Here is a 27,275-nt window from a genome sequence, read left to right as displayed (position 1 = left end):
AGTTTAAGGGTAGTAAACTTTTTTTGTCAAGGACTCAGTCTCTCTTGTACTTATGCTTTATGTATCATAATGCTTTGATTCCAAATAACAGAAGCATCAACCCAAACTGACTGAGTTTAGGAGATTTATTGGCATATAATAGCAAATTCTATAGTTCAGTTTAAGGCATGATTTAATCAAGGATTCTGTTCCATTTATTTGCTGTTTTCACAGCACTCCTTTCGCTCATGAGTCAGCTTATCTTAAGCTGGCTGCCCTTGTCACAAAATGTCTGCCAATAGCATTTGGTGCTACATGCTTCCTCATTTATATCAGATAAAAAGAGTATTTCTGGAGCACCTGCGTGGTCCAGTTGGTGATGTGTCTGCCTTTGGCTCAGGTCATGATCTCAGAGTTCTGGGATAGAGCCCCTGCTTAGCGGGGAGTCTTCTTCTCCCTCTCCCTTTGCCTCATCCTGGCCCCCTCCCCACTCATGCTCTCTCTCAAATAAATAAATAGAATCTTAACAAGAAAGAGAGAGAGAGTCCTTCTTTCTACTGTCACTGTTGGTAGACAGTTCTTCATGGATCTCTTGTGTTTCTCTGTATCTTATAAATAGAGGCACTAGATGTCTTCATTATGAACTATCTTTTTGAGGGCGCAGATATAGTCAACAACTTTGGAAGACCAAGATTCTGTCTCCCTCCAGAGCAAAAGGCAGGTTTATTTACTGCCCAGTATAATAAAGATAGTGTCTCCCTCCAAGGCAAAGTTCAGGCTAATGTACTGCCTGGTATAGAAGATTTAGGTTCCTTATGTTTGGGGTTCCTCCCCTATACTGCAGCCACTGGTGTGCATCCATCATCTAGTCCTGTTCATCTCTCCCCATGGGATAGCCGTTCAGGACACTGATATTCTGGCTGTTGGGATTGCTGTAGGTCTTTGTCTCTGAACCAGGAGTCTCATGTCTTCTGCTAGCATCTAAGAAACTGTGGCAGGCTAATTTGTTAACTTGGAGGTTAGGCAAAATCTGAAACCCTTCACAGTGCTTGACAGTTATTATGTGAAAGTTCTGAACTTGAACTGATAAGGCCACCCCCAAATGAATCCCTGTGACTCAAACAGCGACAGGAGTTGACTGAAAGATTATTTACCTGAGCCACTCACTGTGGAAGGTGGTTGGATATTCTGTTTGGTTTATATTGTTTAAGACCTATTGTTGGAACTAGAGATAGAATCGTTCCCCTATCCTTGCAGACTTTAAGGAGTAGGATGGATGTTGGGGTGATTAATTATCCACTCCACCTTTTCTGTATGTTCTGCTTTTGTAATTATGATTTTGAAAAAACAAAACAAAACAAAACTTTAGGAAGAGCCAGAGAATTTTGCTAAATGTCTGCTTTATTCTGTACTTTCTCACCTATATTGTTTCCTCAGGTTTGTGCAATGGCGTCAGCTAAGCTAAACACCCTTCTTCAAACCAAAGTGATTGAAAATCAGGATGAAGCGTGTTACATTTTAGGGAAGCTGGAACATGTTCTAAGTCAGTCAATTAAGGAACAGACTGAAATCTATTCATTTCTGATTCCCCTGGTCCGTACCCTGGTTTCCAAAATCTATGAACTTCTCTTCATGAACTTGCACCTGCCTTCTTTACCTTTTACCAATGGTAGCTCTTCATTTTTTGAAGATTTTCAAGAATATTGCAGTTCAAATGAATGGCAAGTTTACATCGAAAAATATGTAAGTTTTAATCTATTTTGAGTGATATTTTTCTAAGTTGTCATTTTTCTAGAAGTCTCTGTTAAATTTTCTGTGTATATTTCTGTATATTTACAAGATCGTGCCTTACATGAAGCAGTATGAAACCCATACATTTTATGAGGGTCATGAGGACATGGCAGTTTATTGGAAGAATTGTTATGAAGCCTTAATGGTGAATATGCATAAGCGAGACCGGGAAGGAGGAGAAAGCAAGCTTAAGTTTCAGGTGAAAATTATTAAATGTTTTCCGTATCTAGTTTTTTATGTTGATTTCAAGCATTTAATATTCAGATAAGAGTAAACACGTCTGAACTCTGAAAACAAATGGTATTTCCTGTTGTTTGAAAATTATTTCAGAATTGAGGGTGGTGGGTAGCTCATTCGGTTAAGCATCTGCCTTCGGCTCTAGTCGTGACGGGTCAATTCCCACATCTGGCTCCCTGCTCAGCGAGGTGTCTGCTTCTCCCTTTGCCTCTCCCCCTGCTTGTGATCTCTCTCTCTCTGGAAAATAAATAAAATCTTCAAAATATTTTAGAAGTGAAAGAAAAAGATTAGTCAGTAACAACTAAAAAGTTAATGTTAAAATGTTCTATGCATAGTTAATATGTAAAAAGTCTGTTAAGCTGGTAGTACATATCTCTAAGGAGGCTGGGCATATATCAGTGCTTACAGAATATTTATAGCACTAAATACTTGCTTTAGAAAAGAAGGAAGACCTCAAATTAATAATTTAAGTTTCTATCTTAAACTAGAGAAAGAAAACTAATCTAAACTAGTTTCAAATAAGAAAATAACAAAAATAAGAGCAGAAATCAATGAAATTGAAAGCAGGAAAACAGTAGAGAAAATGAAAACTAAAATCTAGTTCTTTAGAATGTCAATAAAATTGGGGTGCCTGGGTGGCGCAGTTGGTTAAGCATCTGATTCTTGGTTTCAGCTCTGTTTGTGATCTCAGGGTTGTAAAGTTGAGCCCTGAGTGAGGCTCTGCTCTCAGTGTGTAGTCTTGGGACTCTTTCCCTTTCCCTCTGCTCCTCCCCTGCACTCACTCACACTCTGTCTCTCGAATAAATACTAAAATAAATACATAAATCTTTTGGAAAATGTCAATAAAATTAATAAACTTCTAGCCAGATTGACAAGGCAAAAAAAGAAAGTGGAAAATTATCATTACCAGGAATATTGGGGCATATCACCACTGACCCCTCATATACCAACATGATAATAAGAGACTGCCACCAAACAATCTGTTCACATAAATAAGATGACTTAAGTGGATCAATTTCTTGATACATGTAAATTTCTAAAACTAATTCCATAATAAATTGATGGCCTGGATAATCTTTTCTATTAAAGAAATTTAGTTTATACTTTAAAAACCTTCTGAGGTGCCTGGGCATCTACCTTCAGCTCAGATCATGATCCCAGGGTCCTGGGATCGAGTCCCAAATTGGGCTTTCTGCTCAGCGGGGAGTTTGCCTCTCCCTCTGCTTGTGCTTTCTCTTTCTCTCTTTCTCTCTCCCTCTGTCTGTCTCTCTCTCTCTCCAATAAATAAATAAGTAAATAAGTAAATAAATACCTTCCAAAAAGGAAAATTCCAGGCCTAAGTGGATCCAGCAATATATAAAAAAAATAATACATTATACCAGGTGATTTATCCTGGGAATGCAAGATTGCTTCAGCATTTGATAATTAATCAATATAATGATAGTGGACCAAATTCATATTTGTTAAAATGAAACTAATGATCATATCCATAGATGTAGAGAAAGCATTTGACAAAATTCAACATCCATTTTATGTTCAAAGCTGTCAGCAAACTAGAAATAGAAAAGAATCTCTATAAAAATCCTACAGCCAGCTTCATATTTAAAGATGGAAAACTGGGTGCATCTGGGTGGTACAGTCAGTTAAGCATCTGACTCTTGGTTTTCACTCAGGTCATGATCTCAGGGTCGTAGGATCAAGCCCCAGGTCGACTCAGCACAGAGTCTGCTTGATTCTCTCTCCCTCTGACCCTCCTGCCCCTTGCACTCTTGCTTCCCCTCTCTCATTCTCTCTCTCAACTAAATAAATCTGTAGGGGGAAAAAGATGGAAAACTGAGTGCTTTTCTTATAAGAAGAGAACTAGGTGAGAACATCTACTCTCACCGGTCCTCTAGTCACTGTTCTACTGTAAGTCCTAGCAAATGCATTAAGAATGGAAACAGAGGGGCGCCTGGGTGGCTCAGTCTATGGTGACTCTTGGTTTCCTCTGAGGTCGTGAGCTCAGGGGTCAATGGTATTGAGCCCCATGACAGCTCAGCACAGAGTCCGCTCGGGATTTTCCTGTCCCTCTCCTCCACCCCTCCCCCTGGGGGCACCATGCTTTCTCTCTCTCAAGTAAATATAAATTTTTTTAAAAGAATAGAAAAAGAAATAAAAGTCATTTACCTTGAGAAGGAAGAAATAAAACTACTTGCAGATATTACGATTATATGGATAATTTGAATGAATTTACCAAAAATCTCTTGTGATTAATGAGTTTAACAGCATTTCAGGACATAAGATCAATACACAAAATTTAATCATATTTCTGTATACTAACAACGAACTACTGGAAACTGAAATTTTGAAAAAGTACGGTCTACAATAGCTCTAAGAAGAATAAAATACTCATATCAATCTAACAAAATCTGGACAGGATCTAAAAACAAACATGATGAAACAAAGATGACCAAATAAAAATACATTTATTCCATAAAATGATATAAAAAGAAACCTTTGTAATCCACCACTATTAACATTTTGGTATATATCTTTCCTGATTTTTATGTGTTTATGTGGTTAAACCAAAATGACAGTTTTATTTGTTTGTTTGCTACTCCTTTTCTTGAAATGTACTGTGAGGGCACCTGGGTGGCCTTCAGCCCAAGTCATGATCTCAGGGGTCCTGGGATTGATTCCTGCTTCCCCCTTCTTGCTTGGTGGGAAGCCTGCTGCTCCCCCTGCTTGTGCTTGCTCGTGCTCTTTTGGTCTCTATCTCTCTCTCTCTCTCTCTCTCACAAATAAAATCCTTTTTTTTTTTTTTTTAAACTGTTGCACTGTCCTCATAGTTCTGTCAATTTCTATTCCAGTCAATACTTTCTCTGCAACTTTACCCTTAGCTTTTCTAGGGAAACCTAACCTTAAAATATTCTTCTTGCTTAAACTTCACCCACCATGAAATGGATGTTTAATTATTATGAAGCTATCATGACTTCAGTTTTCTTAGCAAGGATCTGTGGTAAATATTTGATAATACCAAATCATTGATTTCCTAAAGGTCTAGTAACAATTATAGTAATAACAGCTACATTTCACTGAGAGCTCACTACTTTTCTGGCACTGTATTAAGCACTTTAAATCTTAATCTTTTTTGATGACAGTTATTGTCAGCTTCATCTTAGAGTTGAGGATACTGGGCCTCAGAGAATTAAGTAGCTAAGATTTGTACCCAGACCTAACTCCAGAGTTACTTTTTTTTTTTTTTTAAGGTTTTATTTATTTGAGAGAAAGAGAGCATACACACACAAGCCTAGGGCAGGGACAGAGGGAAAGGGAGACTCAGACTCTTCACTGAGCCCAATGCAAGGCTGATCTCAGGACCCCAAGATCAAGATCATGACCTGAGCCAAAGCAGGCATTTAACCAGTTGAGCCCAAAGAGTTATATTCTTAACCACGCTCTGCTGTACTACCTCTCTAAAGATAAGTTATAGGCAAACAGTGAATCATGGAACACTACAGCAAAAACTAATGATCTACTGTATGATGACTAACATTACATAATTTTAAAAATAATAAAAAGTAAATAAAAGATGTCTTTTAAATCCATGTCTTTAACTGTTTTCAGTGTAATTCAGTATTGATTTTTGAAACAAATTAATACTGTTAATTTAATTCCTGATAGATGAATATCAATGTGAGTCAGATAAGTCAGTCTTCCCGCTTGTCTTTTTGAAAACTGTAAACCTCGGGGCGCCCGGGTGGCTCAGTCGGTTGGGTGTCTGCCTTCGGCTTGGGTCATGGTCCCGGGATCCTGGGATCAAGCCCCATATCGGGCTCCCTGCTGAGCTCTCTGCTTCTCCCTCTCCTCCCCACTTGTTCTTTCCATTACTATCACTGTCACTCTCTCTCTCTCTCAAATAAATAAAATTTTTTAGAATATAAAACTTGAATTTCAGGGCTTAACGTTATATCCTGATAGAACCTATTATTAGGGTCTATAGTATCCTGAAAACTGGACTAAGTGTGTGAATTCATTTGCTAATAACTAGGATGTTACTCATAGAGCAGCAGTCCAAATGATGAAATTTTTCATTGTGACAGATTTGCCCCTGTAGATTTCTTTTGTCTTTGGCATTTCTTTTCCGGTCCCCAGTATTAGTATGGATGTGGTTACTCTTCCTTCTGCTGTATTTTAAGCATGACTCTCATTCCATTGCCTTAAAAACCAAAGGATCCCAAAGGAAGATCATTTTATTTGACTGTATGACATTAATAATTCTGAGTTTCTGTAAAAAATCCTGTACTGAGGTACATTACACTTTTGAAGTTCTTCACATGTTTAATTTTTTAAGTTTTACAAAATACAGATAAACTATAGTTAGAATCATATGTTTCATTAAAGAAAGTTATTCTAATGGAACAAAAATGTACTGTTGGTTACCACCTTCTTTCTGTTACTGCATGGTTTTTTTGGGTCAGGTTTTTAAAATTCTTTAAATAAATGATTCAATGCTATTATTTATTGCTGTTTCAGGAATTTTTTGTGGAACCATTTAATAGAAAAGCACGGCAAGAGAACTTGAGGTATAATAATACAGTTAAACAACTTAGCAGCCAACAGTTAATCACTCTGAGACGCTGGAAGGCAGTACATCTCTACCTCACATCTGAAAGGGGACCTTGGGCTAAAAGGTAGGAGGATATTATTTATCAAATAACCCTTTCTTCTTTAGAACTCCTGCCTAGAACTTTTTGAGCCACTGACCTCTCCAATCTGATTTTTAAAACATTCAATTTTTAAAAATTGTGTTTAATTAATGTGGTTTTCTTTTTGTGAATTACAGGTCTGGAATGTTTAGAGCTTTGTATATATGTTTTTCACATGGAGTTACTTCCCTGCCTTTTACCCTGTCATGTAGAATTTAAATCTTGAATCTGTCTTCCTAATACTGCCTCTTTGAGCTAGTTAGTGATGTTATGTGTTTCACTGTTTTACAATTTACTTGATTCTAAGTCATGTACGTTTTGCTGAATTACATATATATAAAAAATAATGTAATATGTAATATATATGTATAATACACGCCTTTTATTGTGGTAAAATACACATAATACAAACTTTACCATTTTAGCCATTTAAAAATATCCAATTTAGTGACATTAAGTACATTCATAGTATGTAACTGTCTAGCTTCAGAACATTTTCATTACTGCAAAAAGAAACCCTGGACCTGTTAGGCAATCATTCTCTATTCTTTTACCCAGCTCCTGGCAACCACCAATCCATTTTCTTTCTCAATGAAATTGTGTATTCTTGATACTTTATATAAATAGAGTCATATAATATGTGGCCTTAATCCTTTCACTTAGCATTATGTTTTCATTGTATTGTAGCATGTATCAGTACTTCCTTTTTAATGGCCATATAATATTCCTTTGTGTGGATATTCCACATTTTGTCTCCTCATTCACCAAATGATAGACATTTGGGTTTTCCATATGGCTATTATAAATAGTACTGCTGTGAACATTTGTGAACAAGTGTTTGTGTCAGTATTTTTTTAATTTCTTATTTTTAAGATTTTATTTATTTGAGAGAAAAGAGATCATGAATGGGGTCTGGGGCAGAGGGAGAAGCAGGGTCCACCCTGAGCAGGGAGCCTGATGCAGGGCCAGGACTCCAGGATCATGACCTGAGCTAAAGGCATTTGCTTAACCAACTGAGCCACCCAGGTACCCCTCAACATCTGTTTTTTAATTCCTTTAAGAAAGTATACACATACAAATAAAATTACTAGGTCATGAGATAATCCAGTGTCTAACTTACCGAGAAATTGTCAGTTGTCCACAGCATTATTTAACATTCCCATCAGCATTGTTTGCTGGTTCTAGTTTCTCCACAGCCTTACCAGTACTTGTAAAATTTTTCCAATTTTTTAAATTATGACTGTCCTTGTGGATGTCAAGTGGTATCATGTGATTTTTTATTTGTATTTCCTAATGACCAGTGACATTGAGTATCTTTTCATGCACTTGCTGGCCATTTGTATATCTTTCTGAAGAAATATCTATTCAAGTTCTTTGCCCATTTTCAAATGAGATTGTTTGACATTTTATGGTTGAATTGTAAGAGTTCTTTTTCTCAATAATAGACCCTTACCAGATATGTGATTTGTAAATATGTAGGTTATCTTTTCACTTTCTTGATAGTTGCCTTTGGTATACGAATTTTTTTAAATTTCAAAGTCCAATTTATCTCTTTTTTTTTTCCTTTTGTTGTTTGTTTTTGATATATCTAAGAAACCATTCCCAAATCCAGGTAACAAGATTTGCTCCTGACTTTTCTTCTAAGGGTTTTAGCTCTTATATTTAGATCAATTATATTCTCGTTATTTGTAGTAAGATTATTTTACTTTGAATACTGTATTAGAATAAATTCATTGTATAGCTAATTAAGAACTTCCATTGAGCAGTTAAAGAGTAAAAGATACCAGGCTATAAGTGTGAAGATTTATGTTCAATTCTTATTTCTGATACCTGCAAACAACTTGGCATCTCAGGCAAATAATTTAGCCTGTCTTAGGTTCTTCATGTAAAAACTGCAGCTGTGCATATCCACACTGGTTTTCTTTCAGGGTTCTTTGGGTCAAACGAGATAATGAATGTGTTTTTCTAAAATGGTGCTAAACAAATGCAAAATTCCTGATACTTTCTAACTCTATTTCAATCAACCAATCTTTGTAACTTCACGCTAAGTAATTTTACTTGTTTACTTATGAATATTCATAGGAAGCAAAGTCCAATTCACTGGAAACTAGCTAATGTAGAAAATTACTCCCGCATGAGACTTAAATTGGTGCCAAATTATAACTTCAAAACTCATGAAGACGCTAGTGCATTGAGAGATAATCTAGGTGAGTTCTGATGCTTGTTTAATTATTTGTTATCTTAGTGAGGGTATTGTGGGTTGGTATTGTTTTTGTTAATTGTTTCATATTTGCTTACTCAGGAATGAAGTGTGCCATTTTGTTTTCAGAATGTTAAGATACTATTTACAAAGCTTTGTTGTACAGAAATTAGTTGATACTTAAAAGGTTGTAAAGGTTAAATTCTGTTACCTTTGGCCTAAATCTAAGATGAATTACTGTATGAATTAATTATAATTTTTCAAAGAAAAACATAATTATAATCCTAAAATGATACTGTAGTTTATGTGCAATGTACTGTCTCTTGTATCCATTGTGGTATATTGAGACAGTGTTTCTTTTCCCTTAGACTGCTTACCTTGATTGAGGCTACTGTTAGATATATTTAGAATTCTTAGCAATGCTTTTGATCTTTGTTTTGTAACCTGTTCTTTTTAAACCTTTAGTATCTCAGATGGGCCAATGCCTTTTTCTAGAGAAAAGTACAAAAACACATAGCTTAGCAGTATTTCGAAACAAATTTCAAAGAGTCTCTACAACTCTTTAGGAAACCCCGCCTTTCTAACCATCTGAGTTCATATCTCCCTTTTTGAAGACAGGTCTGTGAAATACCCAAAATATTGACTCTCGAGTTATTGGCAGTCATATGTGTACTAAGTTGCTTTATCATAGCCACCTTGTGTTCAGTGACTAAGTTTTAGATGAAATTCAAGTACTAGTTTTTAAGTCTTTTTAAAGTTGCCTTAATATATTGGCCAATACAGTTAATGCCATAAATTAATCCAGTGTGCTATCTGTGATGCCTGGCATTTACAGTCTTATATCCTAAATAAATCAGATACAGTAACTCATTTCCTTTAATGCAAAATAATGGCCCAACCCTACCCATGAAAGAAACTCTAATAAGAGTATCTTATATATGATGTCGCTTGCATACAGCTTGTTCTCCCTGTACGGATCTTGAGACAATTATACTTTCTCTACTCCTTGAAATTTTACTACACTTATCACTCAGCAAATATCTTTGGTGAATGACTTGAATCTAGTAATTCTTTTTTTTTTTTTTACCTCCTATGGCAAAGGTAATATGCATAGCTAATGATTATTGAAATCAAGTTAATGTATTCTTTAGTATACATATCAAAATATCATCTTAGTGTCTAGTAATTCTTAAAGAATAGTGTCCTCTATTGTTTTCTTCTTTTTTGTGTGAAGAAATCCCTCCCAGGAAATTTCCTGTTCCTCTTCCTCTCCTCACCCCTTTATACTGGTACACAGATACAATTTTATGCCCCTTCTTCTTGGTTTTAAATAAATCTAGAAAAACTCATGTTCTTTCTTTTATTCATTTCTCAGTTTTTCTTCTTACCTAATTTTCAAATATACCCCAAGTATAATGGTGACAAAAAGATAGTTCAGAAGAAACAAAAATTCATAGTGTGATCAATCTCTAAAGCTCTTTAAAGTTTCCAAAGTATCCTTCAGAAGTAATTGTAAAATGTTCTACTTATTCCTTATTTTTGTCTGTAAGTATTTTCATTAGCTGCCAGAATTCATAGTATTTTAAAAATATTTTCTTATTTTGTTTTGTTTAACATAACCCAATACTGCTATGCAAGCATCCCATTGCAAATGTGCAGAACAGTTTTTACATTGTGGACTGAACTACAAAATTAACTTTTATCTGTAGCATTTTTGATGAGAAATTCATTGTGAATTAAACAAGTGATTTATAAAGTATCTTTTGAAACACAACCACCTACAAATTATGGAATTTAAATAGTTAGTGGGACACCTGGGTGAGTAGCTTAGTGGGTTAAGCCTCTGCCTTTGGCTCAGGTCATAGTCTCAGGGTCCTGGGATCAAGCCCCACTTCGGGCTCTGTGCTCAGCAGGGCCTGCTTCCTCCTCTCTCTCTGCCTACTTGTGATCTCTCTCTCTGTCAAATAAATAAAATATTTTTTAAAAAATATTTGGTTTTAGAGGAAAAAAATGGTTTTGTTTGTGTTTTTGTTGTTTGGTTTGGGTTTTAGAGCAATTTTTTTGCCCTTACTTCCTTAGAAATACTCTTCCCTGAGTATTTGCAACAACTTATTTTTAGTCCTTTCTATTATCTCTGAACTTAGGTAGTAATCCTCCTGTATAAATATTTATATTTTTTTAGTGCTGGTGCTTAACCTCCTACTTTTTTTATTTCTTTGTTTTTTTACCAATTTTTAGTCTTCTTTTCTTGGTCCCCTTTTAAATGATCGTGTTCCCTGGTCCATACCATTTCGCCTTTTACTTACGCTTTCTGTGAAGTGGTGATTTCGTGACCTTACCAGTGTATATGAAATGATGCTTTCTCACCTGTATTTCTAATTCTTACCGCCTTTTGAACTTTAGACCAAGGTTTCCAATTGTGTGTCTGCCTGTTGAGATACCTCTTCCACAGACACCTCCATATAAAAGTTCTGAAACTGAATTCGTTATCTTGCTCACTTGTCTACCCCTCAACCCTAGACTCTGCTTTTCTTGTATCTTGGTTGTAGTTTTATTTTCTCCATCTATTAATTTCTCAGAATCATTAATATTAACCATGAATCTATCCTTATCCCTCCTAATCCCCTACACGTAATAGGTATAAGGTCCTGTTAATTCTCCCTTACACATCTTTTGAATGTTTTTTCTTATTCTCATTCCCTTTGCTGTTGCCATGGCTTAGCTTAGTGCTACCTTTTCCTAAAATTAACAATAGTTTCCCAGCGGGCCTCTTTGCCTGACATGTTTTCCATCCTCATTTTATTCACCAATCTTTCTTTAAAAAAAAAAAAATTATTTGAGAGGCAGAGAGCATAAGCAAGGGGGAGGAGTAGGCTCCCCAGTGAACAGGGAGCTTGCCCTGGGCTCCAACCCAGGACCCTGGGATCATGACCTGAGCCAAAGGCAGAGGCTTTAACCCACTGAGCCACCCAGGTGCCCCTCATTCACCAATCTTATCAAATTTTGAACTTACACCCTTAATGGAGTAATGTCATTCATCTACATAAAGTCTGTTTTCTATTTGTGTTGGATTATCTAGATTCCTTATTTTCAGTTTTATTGCATATTCTCATGTGCTTTGTTTAATTAAGTGTTTAACAATAAATTTTGGCATACAAAATAAATTAGGCTACATGAAGAAACATGTTCAGTAAAAATAGTAAATTGTCCTAGGAAAAGTGTGAGCCAGTACCTCCCTAGGTATAAACAAAGGTGTGATCAAAGCAGATTTACATAGATGTAAAATGTACAAAATGCATTTGTACATTATGTTGACTCATTTTTTATGTCTGAACAATGATACCATTTGAAAAACTAAGGGAGGATTTGTCATCTTTATAATGTTTTGTTACTTAGGGTTTTTTTGTTTTGTTTTGTTTTCTTCTTTTTCATTAGGGAGGGGTGGAAGGGCAGAGGAACAGAGAGAATCTTCACAAGGCTTCACTAGTATGAATTATTTTTATTTCCCACAACTGAAATATCTTTATTCAAAGTTACATACATAAATTTTTCCCAGTCCTACCTATAAGTTATGCAGTTATTTTTATTACTATTCTTATGTTACTCAGGTAATTGAGAAGTGGCTGTATAATAGTGATAGCTGCTGTTTATCTTATACTTACTGTGATGTGATGTGTCCCCATTTCACAGTTAAGAAAACAGATTCAGAGGAGTCACCTGGTTAATAAGTGGTAGAACAGAATCTGGATTTAAGTTTACCACTTCACAGCCTTCATTCATCCCATTATTCTAGCCCTGTCTTCTTATAAAATGTATAGTTTATAAAATGTATTGCATTTATTGCATATATTTGTATCCAGAATTACTTATTAAATTTCATGTGCACCAGGGGAAAAAAAAACAACTTTAGCTCTTGGGTTATGTATTCTCTTCCAATTAAAGGTAATTTGTCATCTTCTTTCTTAATGTTTCCTTAGTACAAATACAAAGTAAGAATAGTTCTATTAAGTTAATACAGTGAGAATAATTCTTTCTATGACATATTGGCATACTTTAGAACTAAAGAGATACTTGGCCCATGTTGAAATATAAATAATACAATCATTAAAATAGATAACATATTTTTAAAACATTTATTCCTTTTATTATACATGTAATAGTTTTTAAGATCACAAATAATCATGTATAAAAACTTTTCTGTAGTAAACTGAGGTTTTTTCCCTCAGATTTATTTAAGAGAGGGGTGCCTAGGTGGCTCAGTCATTGGGCAGCTGTCTTCGGCTAGGGTCGTGATCCCAGGGTCCTGGGATCAAGCCCTGCATCAGGCTCCCTGCTTTGCAGGAAGCCTGCTTCTCCCTCTCCCACTCCCCTTGCTTGTGTTCCCTCTCTCGCTGTGTCTCTGTCAAAAAAATAAATAAAATCTTAAAAAAAAAAAAAAAAGGTTTATTTGAGAGAGAGCTCATGAGTGCAGGGGCGGGGGCAGAGGTGTGAGGAGCAGAGAGAGAGAGAGAGAATCCCAAGTATACTCACCTCTGGGCACAGAGCCCCACACAGTGCTCGATCCCACAACCCCACCTGAGCCTAAACCAAGAGCTGACGCAAAACCAACTGAGTAACCCAGGGACCCTGTACATTGCTTTTTTATCTTAGAAAATGTTAAGTCCTTTTTAGTTTTTTTCCAGTTTTATTAAGATATAATTGACATACAGTACTGTGTAAGGTATAGAGCTTAATGACTTGAGATATGCACATATTGCAAAATGATCAGGGCAGTGTACAGTTAACATCCATCACATCATTACAAAAGTTTTTTTCCTTATGATGAGACCTTTTAGGATCTCTCGTAGCAACTTTCAGCTATGCCATATAGCATTGTTAACTGGTCCTCATGCCCATTATATGCCCAATACTTTATTATCTTACAACTGGAAGTTTATACCTTTTCACTCCTTCACCCAATTCCCTTGCCCTTCTCCTTTACTTAAAATACACATTATTATTATTATTATGTAATTAATAGTCAGGAATTATAGAAGGACTGTAATAAGATTTTTTTTACTGGTTTAATGGATATTTTGTATTTATTTAAACAGGTATCCAACACTCACAGCCTTCCAGTGACTCATTGCTTTTAGAAGTAGTGAAACAAGTAAAAGTTAACAATATGGAGGAGGATAAATTAGACCTTCCTGAAGACGACTTAACAGCCAGAGCAAATATGTATGTATAAGGATTTGAAAGAATTAAAAATTATTTTGTTCTGAAAAATGGGCCTATAAAATTGTGGAAGGTATTTGCTTATAATCCTAAGTACATTGACCCTAAATAATAAAAGTTTGAACTGCATGGGTCCACATATATACAATTTTTTTTCAGTAAATACAGTATAGTACTATAAATGTATTTTCTGAATAATTTACTTAAAAACATTTTCTTTTCTCTAGCTTGCTTTATTATAAGAATACAATATGTATTATTATTTTTTTTTAATTTTTTATTTTTTATAAACATATATTTTTTATATACATATATTTTTATCCCCAGGTCTGTGAATCACCAGGTTTACACACTTCACAGCACTCACCAAATCACATACCCTCCCCAATGTCCATAATCCCACCCCCTTCTCCCCAACCCCCTCCCCCCGGCAACCCTCAGTTTGTTTTGTGAGATTAAGAGTCACTTATGGTTTGTCTCCCTCCCAATCCCATCTTCTTTCATTTATTCTTCTACCCACTTAAGCCTCCATGTTGCATCACCACTTCCTCATATCAGGGAGATCATATGATAGTTGTCTTTCTCTGCTTGACTTATTTCGCTAAGCATGATACGCTCTAGTTCCATCCATGTTGTTGCAAATGGCAAGATTTCATTTCTTTTGATGGCTGCATAGTATTCCATTGTGTATATATACCACATCTTCTTGATCCATTCATCTGTTGATGGACATCTAGGTTCTTTCCATAGTTTGGCTATTGTGGACATTGCTGCTATAAACATTCGGGTGCATGTGTCCCTTTGGATCACTACATTTGTATCTTTAGGGTAAATACCCAATAGTGCAATTGCTGGGTCATAGGGCAGTTCTATTTTCAACATTTTGAGGAACCTCCATGCTGTTTTCCAGAGTGGCTGCACCAGCTTGCATTCCCACCAACAGTGTAGGAGGGTTCCCCTTTCTCCGCATCCTCGCCAGCATCTGTCATTTCCTGACTTGTTGATTTTAGCCATTCTGACTGGTGTGAGGTGATATCTCATTGTGGTTTTGATTTGTATTTCCCTGATGCCGAGTGATATGGAGCACTTTTTCATGTGTCTGTTCGCCATCTGGATGTCTTCTTTGCAGAAATGTCTGTTCATGTCTTCTGCCCATTTCTTGATTGGATTATTTGTTCTTTGGGTGTTGAGTTTGCTAAGTTCTTTATAGATTCTGGACACTAGTCCTTTATCTGATATGTCGTTTGCAAATATCTTCTCCCATTCTGTCAGTTGTCTTTTGATTTTGTTAACTGTTTCCTTTGCTGTGCAAAAGCTTTTGATCTTGATGAAATCCCAGTAGTTCATTTTTTCCCTTGCTTCCCTTGCCTTTTGCGTTGTTCCTAGGAAGATGTTGCTGCGGCAGAGGTCGAAGAGGTTGCTGCCCGTGTTCTCCTCAAGGATTTTGATGGATTCCTTTCGTACATTGAGGTCCTTCATCCATTTTGAGTCTATTTTTGTGTGTGGTGTAAGGAAATGGTCCAATTTCATTTTTCTGCATGTGGCTGTCCAATTTTCCCAGCACCATTTATTGAAAAGGCTGTCTTTTTTCCATTGGACATTCTTTCCTGCTTTGTCGAAGATTAGTTGACCATAGAGTTGAGGGTCTATTTCTGGGCTCTCTATTCTGTTCCATTGATCTATGTGTCTGTTTTTGTGCCAGTACCATGCTGTCTTGATGATGACAGCTTTGTAATAGAGCTTGAAGTCCGGAATTGTGATGCCACCAACGTTGGCTTTCTTTTTCAATATCCCTTTGGCTATTCGAGGTCTTTTCTGGTTCCATATAAATTTTAGAATTATTTGTTCCATTTCTTTGAAAAAGATGGATGGTACTTTGATAGGAATTGCATTAAATGTGTAGATTGCTTTAGGTAGCATAGACATTTTCACAATATTTATTCTTCCAATCCAGGAGCATGGAACATTTTTCCATTTCTTTGTGTCTTCCTCAATTTCTTTCATGAGTACTTTATAGTTTTCTGAGTATAGATTCTGTGTCTCTTTGGTTAGGTTTATTCCTAGGTATCTTATGGTTTTGGATGCAATTGTAAATGGGATTGACTCCTTAATATCTCTTTCTTCTGTCTTGCTGTTGGTGTAGAGAAATGCAACTGATTTCTGTGCATTGATTTTATATCCTGACACTTTACTGAATTCCTGTATAAGTTCTAGCAGTTTTGGAGTGGAGTCTTTTGGGTTTTCCACATATAGTATCATATCATCTGCGAAGAGTGATAATTTGACTTCTTCTTTGCCGATTTGGATGCCTTTAATTTCCTTTTGTTGTCTGATTGCTGAGGCTAGGACCTCTAGTACGATGTTGAATAGCAGTGGTGATAATGGACATCCCTGCCGTGTTCCTGACCTTAGCGGAAAAGCTTTCAGTTTTTCTCCATTGAGAATGATATTTGCGGTGGGTTTTTCATAGATGGCTTTGATGATATTGAGGTATGTGCCCTCTATCCCTACACTTTGAAGAGTTTTGATCAGGAAGGGATGTTGTACTTTGTCAAATGCTTTTTCAGCATCTATTGAGAGTATCATATGGTTCTTGTTCTTACTTTTATTGATGTGTTGTATCACATTGACTGATTTGCGGATGTTGAACCAACCTTGCAGCCCTGGAATAAATCCCACTTGGTCGTGGTGAATAATCTTTTTAATGTACTGTTGAATCCGATTGGCTAGTATTTTGTTGAGTATTTTCGCATCTGTGTTCATCAAGGATATCGGTCTATAGCTCTCTTTTTTGGTGGGATCCTTGTCTGGTTTTGGGATCAAGGTGATGCTGGCCTCATAAAATGAGTTTGGAAGTTTTCCTTCCATTTCTATTTTTTGGAACAGTTTCAGGAGAATAGGAATTAGTTCTTCTTTAAATGTTTGGTAGAATTCCCCCGGGAAGCCGTCTGGCCCTGGGCTTTTGTTTGTTTGGAGATTTTTAATGACTGTTTCAATCTCCTTACTGGTTATGGGTCTGTTCAGGCTTTCTATTTCTTCATGGTTCAGTTGTGGTAGTTTATATGTTTCTAGGAATGCATCCATTTCTTCCAGATTGTCAAATTTATTGCCGTAGAGTTGCTCATAGTATGTTCTTATAATAGTTTGTATTTCCTTGGTGTTAGTTGTGATCTCTCCTCTTTCATTCATGATTTTATTTATTTGGGTCCTTTCTCTTTTCTTTTTGATAAGTCGGGCCAGGGGTTTATCAATTTTATTAATTCTTTCAAAGAACCAGCTCCTAGTTTCGTTGATTTGTTCTATTGTTTTTTTGGTTTCTATTTCATTGATTTCTGCTCTGATCTTTATGATTTCTCTTCTCCTGCTGGGCTTAGGGTTTCTTTCTTGTTCTTTCTCCAGCTCCTTTAGGTGTAGGGTTAGGTTGTGTACCTGAGACCTTTCTTGTTTCTTGAGAAAGGCTTGTACCGCTATATATTTTCCTCTCAGGACTGCCTTTGTTGTGTCCCACAGATTTTGAACCGTTGTATTTTCATTATCATTTGTTTCCATGATTTTTTTCAATTCTTCTTTAATTTCCCGGTTGACCCATTCATTCTTTAGAAGGATACTGTTTAGTCTCCATGTATTTGGGTTCTTTCCAAACTTCCTTTTGTGGTTGAGTTCTAGCTTTAGAGCATTGTGGTCTGAAAATATGCAGGGAATGATCCCAATCTTTTGATACCGGTTGAGTCCTGATTTAGGACCGAGGATGTGATCTATTCTGGAGAATGTTCCATGTGCACTAGAGAAGAATGTGTATTCTGTTGCTTTGGGATGAAATATTCTGAATATATCTGTGATGTCCATCTGGTCCAGTGTGTCATTTAAGGCCTTTATTTCCTTCCTGATCTTTTGCTTGGATGACCTGTCCATTTCAGTGAGGGGAATGTTAAAGTCCCCTACTATTATTGTATTGTTGTTGATGTGTTTCTTTGATTTTGTTATTAATTGGTTTATATAGTTGGCTGCTCCCACGTTGGGGGCATAGATATTTAAAATTGTTAAATCTTCTTGTTGGACAGACCCTTTGAGTATGATATAGTGTCCTTCCTCATCTCTTATTACAGTCTTTGGCTTAAAATCTAATTGATCTGATATAAGGATTGCCACTCCTGCTTTCTTCTGATGTCCATTAGCATGGTAAATTCTTTTCCACCCCCTCACTTTAAATCTGGAGGTGTCTTCGGGCTTAAAATGTGTTTCTTGGAGGCAACATATAGATGGGTTTTGTTTTTTTATCCATTCTGATACCCTGTGTCTTTTGACAGGGGCATTTAGCCCATTCACATTCAGGGTAACTATTGAGAGATATGAATTTAGTGCCATTGTATTGCCTGTAAGGTGACTGTTACTGTATATGGTCTCTGTTCCTTTCTGATCTACCACTTGTAGGCTCTCTCTTTGCTTAGAGGACCCCTTTCAATATTTCCTGTAGAGCTGGTTTGGTATTTGCAAATTCTTTCAGTTGTTGTTTGTCCTGGAAGCTTTTAATCTCTCCTTCTATTTTCAATGATAGCCTAGCTGGATATAGTATTCTTGGCTGCATGTTTTTCTCGTTTAGTGCTCTGAAAATATCATGCCAGCTCTTTCTGGCCTGCCAGGTCTCTGTGGATAAGTCAGCTGCCAATCTAATATTTTTACCATTGTATGTTACAGACTTCTTTTCCCGGGCTGCTTTCAGGATTTTCTCTTTGTCATTGAGACTTGTAAATTTTACTATTAGGTGACGGGGTGTGGGCCTATTCTTATTTATTTTGAGGGGCATTCTCTGAACCTCCTGAATTTTGATGCTTGTTCCCTTTGCCATATTGGGGAAATTCTCCCCAATAATTCTCTCCAGTATACCTTCTGCTCCCCTCTCACTTTCTTCTTCTTCTGGAATCCCAATTATTCTAATGTTGTTTCGTCTTATGGTGTCACTTATCTCTCGAATTCTCCCCTCGTGGTCCAGTAGCTGTTTGTCCCTCTTTTGATCAGCTTCTTTATTCTCTGTCATTTGGTCTTCTATATCACTAATTCTTTCTTCTGCCTCATTTATCCTAGCAGTGAGAGCCTCCATTTTTGATTGCACCTCATTAATAGCTTTTTTGATTTCAACTTGGTTAGATTTTAGTTCTTTTATTTCTCCAGAAAGGGCTTTTATATCTCTCGAGAGGGTTTCTCTAATATCTTCCATGCCTTTTTCGAGCCCGGCTAGAACCTTGAGAATTGTCATTCTGAACTCTAGATCTGACATATTACCGATGTCTGTATTGATTAGGTCCCTAGCCTTCGGTACTGCCTCTTGTTCTTTTTTTTGTGGTGAATTTTTACGTCTTGTCATTTTGTCCAGATAAGAGTAAATGAAGGGGCAAGTAAAATACTAAAAGGGTGGCAACAACCCCAGGAAAATATGCTTTAGCCAAATTAGAAGAGATCCAAAATCGTGAGTGGGGAGAAAGGGGATAAAAAGAGGTTCAAAAAGGAAGAAAGAAAAAAGAAAAAAAAAAAAAAAAGAAAAGAATTTTTTTTTAAAAAGAAAACACCTAAGAAAAATGTAAAAAAATATATATACATATTAGATAAACTAGTAAAAAATCGTTAAAAAAGAAAAAGGTAACAGTTAAAAAAAAAAAAAATTTTACCCGAAGGCGAGAAAAAAAAAAAAATGAAAAAGAAAAAATTAAATTAACTGCAAGACTAAAAAAAAATCACAGGAAAAAAGCCATGAGTTCCGTGCTTGGCTTTCTCCTCCTCTGGAATTCTGCTGCTCTCCTTGGTATTGAAACCGCACTCCTTGGTAGGTGAACTTGGTCTCGGCTGGATTTCTTGTTGATCTTCTGGGGGAGGGGCCTGTTGTAGTGATTCTCAAGTGTCTTTGCCCCAGGCGGAATTACACCGCCCTTACCCGGGGCCGGGGTGAGTAATCCGCTCGGGTTTGCTTTCAGGAGCTTTTGTTCCCTGAGCGCTTTCCGTAGAGTTCCAGAGGACGGGAATACAAATGGCGGCCTCCTGGTCTCCGGCCCGGAGGAGCCGAGAGCCCAGAGCCCCACTCCTCAGTGCGCCCTCAGAGAACAGCGCCCAGTTACTCCCGTCTGCCTGACCTCCGGCCGCGCTCCGAGCTCACCGAGCCTGAGACCGGTTCAAGGTAACACGGAGCTGCGAGCTTACTGTCGGCCCTGTCTCTGTAGCCGGCTTTCCCGTTCCAATACCCGCAAGCTCTGCGACACTCAGACACCCCCGATCCTTCTGTGACCCTGCGGGACCTGAGGCCACGCTGACCCCGCATGGGCTTCGCCCCGGTTTAGCCTCTGGAGCGATGTCCCTCAGCGGAACAGACTTTTAAAAGCCCTGATTTTGTGCGCGGTTGCTCCGCAGCTTGCCGGGAGCCGGCCCCTCCCCCCGGGGTCTATCTTCCCGTCGCTTTGGATTCACTTCTCCGCCGGTCCTACCTTTCAGAAAGTGGTTGTTTTTCTGTTTCCAGAATTGCTGTTCTTCTTCTCTTCGATCTGCCGATGGATTTTCAGGTGTTTGCAATCTTTAGATAAGCTATCTAGCTGATCTCCGGCTAGCTGAAGCAGTCTCAGCTTGCTACTTCTCCGCCATCTTGACTCCTCCCTCTACAATATGTATTATTGACTGTGTATATTATTGGTAAGGGTTCTGGTCAACAGTAGGCAATCAATAGTTAAATTTTTAGGGAGTCAGATTTATTCATGGATTTTTGACTACACAGGGTTCAGTGCCACTAACCCCTGCATTATTCAAGGGTCAACTGTATTTCCAGCATCGATCTGTTACTGCTATGTCAGCTGTTAAGTGTCTATCAGTATTAACAGAAAATATATTAATTTCCTTAACTCTCCTTTGTGTTATTATTGTCATCAATATAGGCTTTCATATGTTTTAACCCCAATAATAGTTTATTTTTTACTATATTTTAAAATTTAAATTCAATTAATTAACATATAGCATATTATTAGTTTCGAGGTAGAGTTCAGTGATCTGTCAGTCTTATATGATATACAGTGCTCATTCCATCACATGCTCTCCTTAATGGCCCATCACCTAGTCGCACCATCCCCCCCTTCGCCTCCCCTCCACAACCCTCCGTTTGTTTCCTATAATTAAGAGTCTTACAGTTTGTCTCCCTTTCTGATTGTCTTCTTTTATTTTTCCCTCCCTTCCCCCATGATCCTCTGTTTAGTTTCTTAAATTCCACATATGAGTGAGATCATACGTTGTCTTTCTCTGATTTACTTACTTCACCTAGCATAATACCTTCTAGTTCTATCCACATCGTCACAAATAGCAAGATTCCATTTCTTGATGGCTGAGTAGTATTCCATTCTCTCTCTATACACATCTTCTTTATCCACTCATCAGTTGTTGGACATTTGGGTTCTTATTAGTTTGGCTATTGAGGACATTGCTGCTATAAACATGGGGTGCAGGTGCCCCTTCAGGTCACTATATTTATATCATTGGGTAAAAGTGCAGTTGCTGGGTTGTAGGGTAGCTCCATTTTCAGCTTTTTGAGGAACCTCCATACAGTTTTCCGGAGTGACTACACCAGCTTGCATTCCCACGAAGTGTCAGAGGGTTCCCTTTTCTCCACATCCCTGCCAACATCCGTTGTTTCCTGACTTGTTAATTTTAGCCATTCTGACTGGTGTGAGGTGGTATCTCATTGTGTGGTTTTTGGTTTTTTTTTTGAGATTTTATTTATTTGACAGACAGAGATCACAAGTAGGCAGAGAGAGAGGAGGAAGCAGGCTCCCCACTGAGCAGAGAGCCTGATGCGGGGCTCCATCTGAGGACCCTGGGATCATGACCTGAGCCGAAAGCAGAGGCGCACACTGAGCCACCCAGGCGCCCCTCTCATTGTGGTTTTGATTTGTATTTCCCTGATGCCAAGTGATGTGGAGCATTTCTTCGTGGATCTGTTGGCCTTTTGTATGTCTTCTTTGGAGAAATATCTGTTCGAGTCTTCTGCCCATTTCTTGATTTGATTAGTTCTTTGGGTGTTGAGTTTGGTAAGTTCTTTACAGATTTTTGATAGTAGCCCTTTATCTGATAAAGACATTTATCTGATAAGACATTTGCAAATATCTTCTCCCATTCTGTTGGTTGTCTTCGGATTTTGTTTCCTTTGCTGGGCAAAAGTTTTTTATCTTGATGAAATCCCAATTTTCATTTTTGCCTTTATTCCCCTTCCCTTTGGAGACCTGTCTAGGTCACAGAGGTAGCTGCCTGTGTTTTCCTCTAGGATTCTCATGGATTCCTGTCTTACATTACTTCTTTCTTCCATTTTGAATTTATTTCTGTTTATTGTGTAAGAAAGTGACCCAGTGTCATTCTTCTGCATGTGGCTGTCCAATTTTCCAACACCATTTGTTGAAGAGACTTTTTTCCATTGGATATTCTTTCCTACTTTGTCAAAGATTAGTTGACCATAGAGTTGAGGGTCCATTTCTGGGTTCTCTCTTCTATTCCACTGATCTATGTGTCTGTTTTTGTGCCAGTACCATATTGTCTTGATGACTATAGCTCTGTAATAGAGCTTAAAGTCAGAATTGTGATGTCACCAGCTTTTTTTTCTTTTCCAACATTCCTTTGGCTATTTGGGGTCTTTTCTGATTCCATACAAATTTTAGAATCATTTGTTCCACCTCTGTGAAAAAAGTTGATGGTATTTTGATAGGTACCTTGAATATATAGGTGGCATAAACATTTTAATAGTCTTTCCTCCAATCCATGAGCATGGAATTTTTTCCATTTCTTTGTGTCTTCCTCAATTTCATGAGTACTTTATAGTTCTCTGAGTACAGATTCTTTTACTCTTTGGTGAGGTTTATTCCTAGGTATCTTGTGATTTTGGGTGCAATTGTAAATGTTTGGTAGGACTCCCCTAGGAAGTCATCCGGCCCTGGACTCTTTTTTTTGGGAGATATTTGATTACTCCTTCAATTTCCTTTCTGGTTATGGGTCTGTTTAGGTTTTCTGTTTCTTCCAGTTTCAGTTTTGGTAGTTTACGTCTCTAGGGATGCATCCTTTTTTTCCAGATTGTCTAATTTCTTGGCATACAGTTGCTCATAGTATATTCTTTTAATTGTCTTTATTGTTGGTTGTGATCTCTCATCTTGCATTCATGATTTTATTTATCTGGGTCCTGTCTTGTCTCTTTTTGATAAGTCTGGCCAGGGGGTTATCAGTCTTATTAATTCTTTCAAAGAACCAGCTCCTAGTTTCGTTGATCTGATATACGGTTCTTTTCATTGATTTCAGCTCTAATCTTTATTCTCTTCTCCTGATGGGTTTAGGCTTTATTTGCTCTTCTTTCTCCAGCTCCTACAGGTATAAGTTAGGTTGTGTATTTGAGACCTTTCTTGTTTCTTGAGAAAAGCTTATATTGCTCTATACTTCCCTCTTAGGACTGCTTTTGCTGCATCCCAAAGATTTTGAACAGTTGTGTTTTCATTTTCATTTGTTTCCGTGAATTTTTTAAATTCTTCAATTTTCTGGCTGATCCATTCATTGTTTAGTAGGATGCTCTTTAGCCTTCATGTATTTGAGTTCTTTCCAAATTTCCTCTTGTAATTGAGTTGAAGTTTCAAAGCATTGTGGTCTCAAAGTGTGCAGGGAATAATCTCAGTCTTTTGGTACCAGTTGAGACCTGATTTGCGACCCAGTGTGTGGTTTTTTCTGGAGAATGTTCCGTATGCACTCGAGAAGATGTGTATTCTGTTGCTTTAGGATGGAATGCTCTGAATATATCTGTGAGGTCCATCTGGTCCAGTGTGTCATACAAAGTCCTTCTTTCCTTGTTGATCTTCTGCTTAGGTGATCTGTCCCTTGCGGTAAGTAAGTAAGTACTTGCTGTAAGTTAGTCCCTCACTATTATTGTATTTCTTTAATTTTGTTATTAATTGGCTTACATAATTATCTGCTCCCATGTTAGGGGCGTAAGTATTTAAAATTATTAGATCTTCTTGTTAAACAGACCCTTTAATTATGATACAGTGCCCTTCCTCACCACTTAGTACAGTCTTTGGGTTAAAATCTAATTTGTCTGGTACAAGGATTGCCTCCCCAGCTTTCTGTTGATGTCCATTAGCATGATAAATGGTTTTCCACCCCGCACTTTTAGTCTAGGGTTGTCTTTGGGTCTAAAATGAGTCTCTTGCAGATAGCATATCAATGGATCTTGCTTTTTTATCCAATTTGATACCCAGTGTCTTTTGACTGGAAGCATTTAGCCTATTTACATTTAGAGTAACTATTGAAAGATAGGAATTTAGTGCCATTGTATTACCTGTACAGTCAGTGTTCCTGTATATTGTCTCTGTTTCTGGTCTGTGTTACTTTTGGGGTCTCTTTTCTCTTAAAGGATCCACTTTAATATTTGTCGCAGGGCTGGTTTAGTTTCTGTGCGTCCTGGAAGTGTTTTATCTCCTATTTTGAATGTTAGCCTTGTCGGACAAAGTATTCTTGGATGTGTATTTTTCTCCTTTAGCACCCTGAATATATCATGCCAGTCCTTTCTGGCCTGCCAGGTCTCTGTGGATAGGACTGCTGACAGTCTAATGTTTCTGCCCTTGTAGGTTTGTTTGTTTGTTTAAATTTTTAATTTATTTGGACTCATCCTTTTTTTTTATTATGTTCGATTAGCCACTGGTTAGTACACCATTAGTTTTTAACATAGTGTTCAGTGATTCAATAGTTGTGTATAACACCCAGCACTCTACCCTTGTAGTTTACGGACCTTTTGTCCTGAACTGCTTTCAGGGTTCCTTTTTGTCTCTAAGTTTTGCAAGCTACACTACTATATGTTCAGGTGTGGACCTATTTTTATTGATTTAGAAGGGGGATTCTCTGTGCCTCCTGGACTTCAGTGTCTGTTTCCTTCCCCAGATAGGGACGTTCTCCACTATAATTTGTTCCAATATACCTTCTGCCGCCCCCCCCCCAATCTTTTGTCTTCTTCTGGGATCCCTATTATTCTTTTTTTTTTTTTTTAAAGATTTTATTTATTAATTTGGCAGAGAGAAATCACAGAGAGAGAGAGAGGGAAGCAGGCTCTCTGCCGAGCAGAGAGCCCGATCCCAGGACTTTGAGATCATTACCTGAGCCGAAGGCAGCGGCTTAACCCACTGAGCCACCCAGGCGCCCCGGATCCCTATTATTCTAATATTGTTTTGCTTTATCACTTATCTCTCAAATTCTCCTCCGTGATCAAGTAGTTTTTTATCTCTCTTTTTCTCAGCTTCTCTCCATCGTGTAGTCTTCTATATCACTAATTCTCCCTTCTGTCTCATTTATCTTAGTAGTTAGAGCCTCCATTTTTTATTGTATCTCATTAATAGCCTTTTTTATTTCAACTTGGTTAGATTTAATTCTTTCATTTTTTTCAGAAAGGGATTTTCTAGTGTCTTCTGTGCTTTTTTCAAGCATATCTTGTATCTTTATAATCTTTATTCTGAGCTCTCGTTCCGACATCTTACTCATGCCCATACTGATTAGGTCCTTGGCAGTCATTACTGCCTCTTGTTCTCTTTTTTGAGGTGAGTTTTTCCATCTTGTCATTCTTTATTTTTTTTTAATTTTTATTATTATTTTTAAATTTTTTATAAACTCATCTTGTCTTTCTTATAGAAAGTGATTACTTTTCTATTTGTAGAATTGCAGCAGTTCTCTTAGATCTCTGGTTGAGTTCACAGGTGTTCAGAATGATTTGGTAGTTGTCTAGCTGAATTTGCAGGACCAGACAAAACAAGTACTCCTACTCCTCTGCCATTTTGGACTCCTCTCCCAACAATATAGTTTAATAGTTACTGTTTTAGGCATTTACCTAAATTAGTTAAAGGAAAATAATTACCATGCTTATATACTTTGTTTCTTTGTGCACATCCAGAGTACATCTGGTGTCATCTCCTTTCAGCCTGAAGTATTTGTGTTGTTTTCTTATAAGGAAGGTCTGATAGCCACATATTCTCTCAGTCTTTGTTATCTGTGGAAGTCTTTATTTTTGCCTCCATTTTTGGCTTCTTCTTAAAAACTAGAGTTCTATTTTTTTGAAAATTAAGATTCGTATAAAATTTACTAGGTTAAAGTGTACTGTTCCACAGGTTTTAGTATATTCACAGTGTGAACATTACCACGAATTCCAGACCATTTCCATCAGTCTGAAAGGAAATCTTATCCTTTTCAGTAGTCACTCCCAATTTTCCCCTTTATACATCCCCTGGAAACTACTGATCTGCTTTCTGTCTCTATTGGATTTGCCTGTTTTTAACATTTAATTTATTTCTTAAAATATGTGTCCTTTTGTGTCCATCTCATTTCATTCAAGATAATGATTCAAGGTTCATTCATGAGGAACATGTAACTGTACTTCATTCCTTTTTAGTTGAATAATATTCCATCATATGGCTATACCACTTTTGTTTATTCATCAATTGATGAACTTATAGTTATTTCTACTTTTTGGCTATTAAAAATAATACTTCATGAGTATTCATATACAAATCTTTGTGTCAACATACATTTTCACTTATATCGGGTATATACCTAGGAATGAATTTGTTAGTCATATAGTAATTCTGTGTTTATTTAAGGAATTACAAAATTATTTCCACAATGACTATACCGTTTAACATTCCCCCAAGTAATGTATGGGGATTTAAATTTCTCCACGTCTACCCCAGTGTTTGTTCTTTTATATGTTTACTTATTATACTATCCTATATGATTTGAAATGGTACCTTGTAATTTTAATTTGCATTTTCCTAATCACTGTTGATACTGAGCATCTTTTCATGTATATATTTACTATTTATATATTTTTTGGAAAAATATTTATGCAAATCCTTTCCTCACTTTTTAATTGGGGTATTTTTTAATTATTAAGTTATAATAGTTTATTTTAGGAGTAAATGTCCTGTCAGATGTATGAATTAAAAAATGTTCTTTCATTGAATGTGTTTTCCTTCATTTTATTGATTCACAGAAGTTTTACATTTTCTAAGAGTTTTATATATTGTCTCTTATATTTAGGTCTTTGATCCATTTTTAGTTAATTTGTGTATGTGGTATGACATGGGAGTCCACATTCATTCTTTTTTATGTGATTATCCAGTTGCCTG

General features: G+C 36.9%; 1 protein-coding gene across 8 annotated transcripts in view; it reads left to right on the top strand.

Annotated features, from left to right (window-relative positions):
- NBEAL1 (neurobeachin like 1) overlaps window positions 1–27,275 on the top strand; it is a 219,410-nt gene that overhangs the window by 126,879 nt on the left and 65,256 nt on the right. For all 8 annotated transcript variants that reach the window (XM_059168361.1, XM_059168360.1, XM_059168359.1 and 5 more), the window contains 5 exons: window positions 1,417–1,722; window positions 1,820–1,969; window positions 6,523–6,680; window positions 8,778–8,902; window positions 13,989–14,115. In XM_059168361.1, the coding sequence (XP_059024344.1) occupies window positions 1,417–1,722; window positions 1,820–1,969; window positions 6,523–6,680; window positions 8,778–8,902; window positions 13,989–14,115 (866 nt within the window). The remainder of the gene's footprint in view (window positions 1–1,416; window positions 1,723–1,819; window positions 1,970–6,522; window positions 6,681–8,777; window positions 8,903–13,988; window positions 14,116–27,275) is intronic.

Source organism: Mustela lutreola, chromosome 3, assembly GCF_030435805.1.
Source record: "Mustela lutreola isolate mMusLut2 chromosome 3, mMusLut2.pri, whole genome shotgun sequence".
NCBI lineage: Eukaryota > Metazoa > Chordata > Mammalia > Carnivora > Mustelidae > Mustela > Mustela lutreola.
Note: the sequence above shows the minus strand (reverse complement) of the source record. Positions and strands in the feature narration are given on the sequence as shown.